Source organism: Papaver somniferum, chromosome 6, assembly GCF_003573695.1.
Source record: "Papaver somniferum cultivar HN1 chromosome 6, ASM357369v1, whole genome shotgun sequence".
NCBI classification, from domain to species: domain Eukaryota; kingdom Viridiplantae; phylum Streptophyta; class Magnoliopsida; order Ranunculales; family Papaveraceae; genus Papaver; species Papaver somniferum.
The window spans coordinates 167,703,408-167,710,943 of record NC_039363.1 but is presented as its reverse complement, the minus strand read 5'-3'; the positions used below and the strand labels follow the sequence as shown (position 1 = coordinate 167,710,943).

Here is a 7,536-nt window from a genome sequence, read left to right as displayed (position 1 = left end):
CCATATAAAATTTGTTTTTACAACTCTTCATAACTCTACACATGTCTACAAGACATTAGACAACTCTGAATAACTCCGCGAAATTTTGTTCAATTCTGTATAATTCTCGCAAAGTTATTAATTTTCATAACTCTTTTTAAATCTCTACAAATCTACAAATGTATTTATTGAGTAAACCCCTGTTAAAGTCTTGTATCTCCATTTCCATGATGTGATAAATTTTCATTTCAAATGTGGAAAGATTCGGGTGGACTTGGTCGAGAATCGTTCAATAATGTTTGACTTACACGAGTACGAGGGGAAATGATTCTCGATAGGAAAAAGATCATTTGGGGCATTATATTAATCTCCCCATATTAACCCTTGAAATATAAAAAGTACCTCGTTTTTTCTTTGGTTTTTCTTATTTCTCATGCCCATTTTCCATTTTTCCCATCCATGTAAATGCCCACCCTTTTTCTTTTTGAATAGGGAAAGTTTATATTAAAGAAAATATTTACAAAATGTACAAAGGGAAAGCCAGGGAATTGTTCTACAAATCACATATGAAGAACTGATTTCCAATGAAACAAAACTTGAGTTACAGTAAAATCTTTGAATACATCCCTATCAAAAAACCAAAGCACAATATTCTGTTTAATGAGCATAATCACCTCATCTACATCTCTAGCTCTTCCCCCCAAATCCCTGTTATTTCTTTCTTTCCAAAGTTTCCAATGCACTGCATATATTACCTTCCATCAGACTTGTTTACACCTTCCTTTTAAATTATTCATTCTCCAAGCTTCAAAATTCTTCTTAACAGTGTCAGGGAAAATCCAAGAGATATGAAATGCCTTCATGAAATAAGACCAAACCTTAACTGCAAAAGGACATCTGAGCATAAGATGATATGAAGTTTGCTCCTCCCCTTTACATAATGAACATCTAACATCCTCAAAGTGCATACCTCAGTGACTGAGCATAGCATAAGTTGGCAATGAATCATGAAAAATTGCCCAAATTAAGAAACTCACCTTTGGAGGAATACCATTTTTTCACAGAAACTTGCTAAAATCACAAACAACATCCTCCTGCACCAATAAATGATAACACTTCTTGACTGAAAATCCTCCCATAATCTCCACCACATCTGCTTCCCCATTCATCCCATGAACATGACCTAATTCATTACAAAGTAAGTCACATTCCAATTGTTTATAATGATAAAGCCTTCTCCTGACCTGACAATGCAATCTCCGATCCACAATCATGTCAGACAAAGATGCATTCTTTCTACTGCATGTAAATTCCCATCCTTAACAATCTTATGTACTACACATGTAAATTTTTGTGCACCATAAATACCATCACTTTCTATTTACGCCCAATAATAATGTCACCCAACAGCTAAACAAAAAAAAACTTATTTACAGAAAACTTATTTTTCATCTCCACCACCGACCACTATATCTTCTTTCCCACCTCCAAAATCCACCACCATCATTTTGATATTGAATCTGCAAAATGTTTTGATAATGAATCTGTAAAATGCAATAATGACATTAAATAGTAGTGTATATCAGACTACAACTCATGTAGATAACGATTCTGCAGCATTGGATATTTACGTAGCTTCTGATCTGGATCGGTATGGAGCTAGGGTCTCTCCATTATGTTGCAATTTAATTAAGTCAGTACTTGATTCAATAGATAGGATATAGTTAGCCATACTCGATTGATAAAAAGTTCTAACTAAATTAAACACCTTATACAAATTAAAGGTCTGTTTTCTGTTTTTTTTTTTTGTTGTTAGCCATAGCTAGTTTATGGGTTGAACGCCCTCCAAATTTTTTGTGTTCTGTTTTGCATAGTGATGTTCAGGGATGAGACATCCCTAGATATGTAAGGGTCAGCTAGTTTTTTGTTAATGTACTCGTCTTACCAAAAGAAAAAAAAAAGTCTCCGTGCGACAGTGTCCCTTGCCTTTCTCTAAGGAGAAATCGTTGGTCAAACAATACAAGTTTCATTCGTCATCCATTGTTTTAATTTAAGCTTGTTATTGTTGGAAATTTTGGGTTAAACAAGAGGATGAAAACAGAAACAGAAAATGGTGTACCCCTGACTTCAAGGCTCTTTCGATTCTTTTAGACAATAATTCGACCTTTCCCAATAAATTTGGCGAGTACAAACGGTCTCTCGAATTATACCTTCAGGATTCAATGAAGCCCTAACAGCGTAATCGAATTCAAGGATTGTACTTCCTTGACCCGACCAAGAAACACACTATATAAGGTTCTGATGATGCTTTTTAGAGAAGAAGAAAACAGATTGTTTTTTATGTGTTGGAATGGGAGAACATCTTCGCTACTTATAGTGATATTCATGCCTGTTGGTAGTGTCGTTTCATCACCAACAGACGCATCCAAAAGCCATTAATGGTGGCTTATGGGAAGAGACGCGTCTATTCAATTTTGAATGGAAACTTCTAGGTTTTACAAAGTAAAACCAGAAAACAATTTCCACGAGACGCTGTCTCGGACTCTGCTAGGGGCCGTTGCCCCCTAGACCCCCACGACCTGACCGGTCAGGTCGATCACCGTATAACCCTGCGTAGCGGCAAACCTTGAAAATATCCAACAGTTATTTGTGTGCATATATGTTCGCGCACAACGTGTACATTGGGAATGACTTGTCTCGGGAGCTCGTGTTCCTCGTGTCACCACTGACATGAGTTGCTAGTTCTTCCTGAGACGGTTGTTGCTCGATGGACAATACGTGTTGGCGTATGAGTGGTGTTTGGTTTTCGAGTGCTTGTTGGCTCCCCGCTCCGAGTGGTGAACGATAAGCCCGGTTACCTCTTCATGCCCGTGTCGTACCCAAAGTTGGTTCCTATGTTGCCTATTTATCAAGTAGATATCGATGGTGTCCCCCGGTTGTCGCTTAATCTTATCTATCATTGGTAAGATAGATCTTTCGCGCACAGCGTGCCCGATTGAAATGACTAGCCCCTGGTGCTCGTGCTTGCCTGGTCTTAAAAGCTTGGCTGGCTTGGTCTACTAGAGACAGTCGTTCCTTGATGGACAATACGTGTTGGCGCATGAGTGGTGTTTGGTCTTCGGTGCTGGTTGTCCCCCGTTTCACGCGGCGACAACAAGCCCGACTACCTCTTCAACTTCATCCCCGAGTCGCCTGAGGGAAAGACTCGTTTGGTCCCTGTGCTTATCTGTCGAAAAGTTATCGACTATTACCCCTTACAACAGTGAACATGTGAAATCATCCTAACATATGTGAAAGGAGGGACTCCCTCCTGTGGCTATGCAGGCAAAAAGATCGTGAAAGGGGACTCCTCCCTGTAGCCCTGGGCAGGGATAAAGTGGGTGTACTATTTTAACAGTCGCAAATGCGTAAACCCTACTAAAATGGTGTGACCATCCACTGTTCCACCAGCGACACAGAAGGTGCCAAGAATTTACTACTGTCTCCGACAGGTTGCCCAGGCAGGTGAGCCGGTGTAGAAACTTAACCATATTTTGGAGATAAAATCTTCACGAAATATTATCTCTGCCTTACCTGGTACTTGCTACTGGAAAAACGACTTTGGTTATTGGTTATTGGTATTTGTGTGCATATACATAGAGACATTGCACTGATGATGAGTCCTCGTCAAACAAACTAAGGTGATGGTCACCAAAGTTATACCCCAAATGTTATTTGGAGCGTGTTGAACGAATCATACTTGAGGGTTGAGACGCCTTGCTAGTCTTTTTTATATGTACCTTCTAAACTCGAGGGTCATGCTTTACCAGTGACTTGTTAATTCAGCGCCTCTTATCAAGTTATATGATCAAAAAGTTAATGCAAAAACAAGCTGTTGCATTGACAAAGTATTCCCTAGCACTGCTACGGAAATATTTTTGGGCAAAGTATGCGTTTAAGGAAAATTTTGAAAAGATGTTCAATTTACCCGTCAATTATAATAGAATCTAAATTTTCTATTTATAATAAAATTTCCATAATAATGATTTACTCGCTGATTAATTTGTATACATCTCGAGAAATTAAATGATACATTAAATGAATTTTCTTTTGGAGTATAATACTTGATTAGGAATCTAACATGGGATTTTAATGACAAATAACCGTATTTATAGTTGTGTTTATAGTTAATTTAACTTCTGTAAATGGTAGATAGGAAAAAACAAAACTGAAAAGTAAATTGATTTACAAATTGTGAAGGCACGGAAAATGTGAAAAACACGTTGGGAGAAAGAGAAAACCTTTTCTTTTTATCAAAATGCAAGAATAACAATATACTTTATGAAATTCTTGAATAAAACTATAAATATCATTTTGCAGTTCGTTTCCCTTAACCACATTAATAAATATTATCATAAGGTACGTAGCACATAACTATTAGCATGTACCAGCAAGCAGTACCATTGGTATTTCCGTTGCTAATTAATGACATCTTTTCCTTAATTGATATATGCGGGTATTAAGTTTGCTGATTACTTTTTGGAAATTACCCCTAGTTTGCTGGTGTATTAATAAGTCTCAAGTCAAGGTTCCATGACAACCCGTTAACGAGACACTTTTCCAACCCTAATGAGCGCGAGGTAAGCAATCGTTCTAAAAACCACAAGCATTGCAGTTAAAGAAAGATATGAGATGGCTTCACCTCCAAGTCCAATCTTTTCTATGGTAGGATTACTCTCGATTTTGCAAGTGGTATTAGGTCCGCATGCATACATCTCGTCGCTCTTATATTGCGAACTTAATAGGAGTTTGTAGCTATGGTAGGTGACGGAAATGTACTTGAGCCATGCTATAAATTTTGGGACGTTTCTTACGTAATATCCGCCGACTAGAAAGAATGCATTCACTATGACTCCTGCCGTTATTGTTGCAGACCGAAGATTCATGACCAGTGCACCAATTGCGAGCCCTACTCCATGTGAAACTAGCACTGTGTATAGAATGGCAATTGATGTTTTGAAGAAATGAAAAGCTGTTGGTTTTAAGCCAGCCATCCAGTAAGTTATGATGATAAATCCAAAGGGCAAAGCAAGTTCCATTGGTAAGTCGCCTGCTGATCTTGCCATGAAATAAGATGAGAGTCTGTACATGCCTGATGATCGCTCCTTAGTAAGCATCAGCTTCTCTTGCGGAAATGTAAATAAAGCCTGGAAAAGTGGGATTAATCCCCACATCATGGAGTAAAAGAATAGTAGCCCAATCTGTCACACAAGAGTTAACATGTCAGCACGTGCAAACGATATTACAAAAATTGAGCTTTTTCGATTTGTCAACTAATTTTTGTTGACTGATTATTACTTTGTTACTTTAAATGATTATTCGAACGTTAGTACTTAGTAGTAATTAATTACTATAGTAATCACCAATCAGTAAGCAAACGAAGACGAAATGAAAAGGAAGGGAAGGGAAGGAAAATAAAAGAACATGAAAATGCGTGCAGAAGACCAGATTGCCGGGAAGATTCATAAACAAAAGTGGTCTAGGCAGAAAATTCGGTTTTCAGATTTTTTCAATTTCAAATTAGAATGCGTAATTCGAATGCATACCTGGTCTTGTAAATCAGCAGTAGAAGATTTCCACCAAAGAAGCCCGCAAAGAAGCGACATGACCAGAATTTGAGTGATTTTTATGAATGAAAATGATTCATTCTTTCTTTGTTTAAGATCCCTTCTCAACAGTACCCAGAATTGTTGACCCCAACTTGTACTCCATCTATCAAAGTCCTTATCATGATCCTTTGAACGACTATCATCTTTATAATCTAGGAACAAGTGGTCTTCCATTTCCTGACTAACATCCCTCTTCACCTTATCTTCGAGATGCTTGTAAGCAGAAACAAGTTGTTGTTTTACTTCCTTTCTTTTATCCATGGCCATTTCATCCATATGAACACCTAAAACACACACATAAAATATTTGCATCAGGACTAATTTAATGGTCTCCAAAAATATTAGTGGACATTGGTTTATCAAGATAGAATCTAATGGATTGGAGTTGAGAAAATAATTATGTACCATTGGCAAGATCTAAAAGGAAATCTGCTGGATTCATAGTAACGGATGGAGAGTATCCGATGCCGGAGAAGTAATCCATAGTTTCTTCTCCCTTTCCAAAATACAAAGGGTTGCCCTCTGACAGGACTAAGATCTTGCTAAACATGTAATAAAGTCTACTAGAAGGTTGATGAATTGACATCAAAACTGTTCGTCCACCTTTGGCTAGCTCCCATAACAAAGTCACGACTTGCTGAGCCGATGTTGAATCCAAACCAGAAGTAGGTTCGTCGAGAAACAATAAACTTGGGTTGATAAGGATTTCTTGCCCAATGCTAACCCTCTTACGTTCTCCCCCGGAAACACCTCTCAGAAATGGACCTCCCATGATGGTGTTCTTACACTTTGTCAGACCTAGTTGATTTATTACTTCTTCAGCATGCTTAATCTTCTCGTCTTTGGAAAGGGTTTTTGGTAATCTCAAAAGGGCTGTGAATACAAGAGTTTCTGTTACTGTGAGGTGAACATGAAATTTGTCATCTTGAGTGACGAAACCGGTGTTTCGATTCATTGAGTTGGTGACAGGTTTTCCATTATACGTAATGTTTCCGGTTAGACGTCCGCCAAGACGACCTCCTAAAGCCGATAACAGTGTTGTTTTGCCGCTACCTGATGGACCTAACAAGGCTAGCATCTCACCAGGCTGCACTGAACCTGTTATTCCCTTCAAGATTGTCTTCTCTACTTTCCCTTTCCCTGGTGCTCCGTTTTTGAGTTTGATCTCGTAAGAAACGTCTTGAAACTGCATCGAATCATTAGTATTACTATTAGCAACTAAGGTAATTAGAAGATGACATTTTTTTTCTTAAACTCATTCTAATTAAATCTGGCTTTAAGCACTTGATGAGCTCAGTTTATTACTCTGTTTCAAAACAGGGGATTAAAATAAAAAGTTGATATCATTAAAACTTATGATTATCGGCATGAAAACCTATTACTTACCTTCAAAGTTACGGGTCGATTGACTTTCTTGATCATGTCCATAGCTGCAGAACTACTCTCATGTTTAGCAGACTTAGTTTGATCGTCTCCATGAATCATCTTTTCTTTCTTCTTCTCCCCGAAAATGAATCTGAAAATGTTTATTAATACGCAATATATATAAGTGTCTGATCAAGTATTTGTATTACTAATGGTGATCATACATCTTACGAATCTACGATAGACGTTGACTTAATTTAAATACTAATAAAAATTACAAAATCCGTGCCATTTGCCTAGGTAATAAGTTACGAATTAATTAGATTAGGTAATTTGGGTCCTAACTCCTAAACAGATTTGTGGTCGGGGGGCAAGCTTACTGTTTAATTCATGTTTGATTTTTTTATTGATATATCATGTTTATTTATTTATGATTTTTTTTTGCATATCATGTTTATTTATTTATGAATAAATATAATAAGAAAATTACTACGCGATAATCACTGTTGAAATAATTTTTAATAAACCGTATTGATACGTGTAC

At 37.4% G+C, this 7,536-nt stretch overlaps 1 protein-coding gene across 1 annotated transcript; it reads right to left on the bottom strand.

The window, feature by feature from the left end:
* Window positions 1–4,247: 4,247 nt before the first annotated feature.
* LOC113286390 (ABC transporter G family member 9-like) lies at window positions 4,248–7,140 on the bottom strand. Its single transcript, XM_026535025.1, has 4 exons — window positions 7,014–7,140; window positions 6,033–6,813; window positions 5,565–5,911; window positions 4,248–5,219 (listed from the first exon to the last, which is right to left on the bottom strand). The coding sequence occupies exons 1-4, from the start codon at window positions 7,110–7,112 to the stop codon at window positions 4,563–4,565; spliced, it is 1,884 nt and encodes a 627-aa protein (XP_026390810.1). The 5' UTR covers window positions 7,113–7,140; the 3' UTR covers window positions 4,248–4,562.
* Window positions 7,141–7,536: the final 396 nt, after the last annotated feature.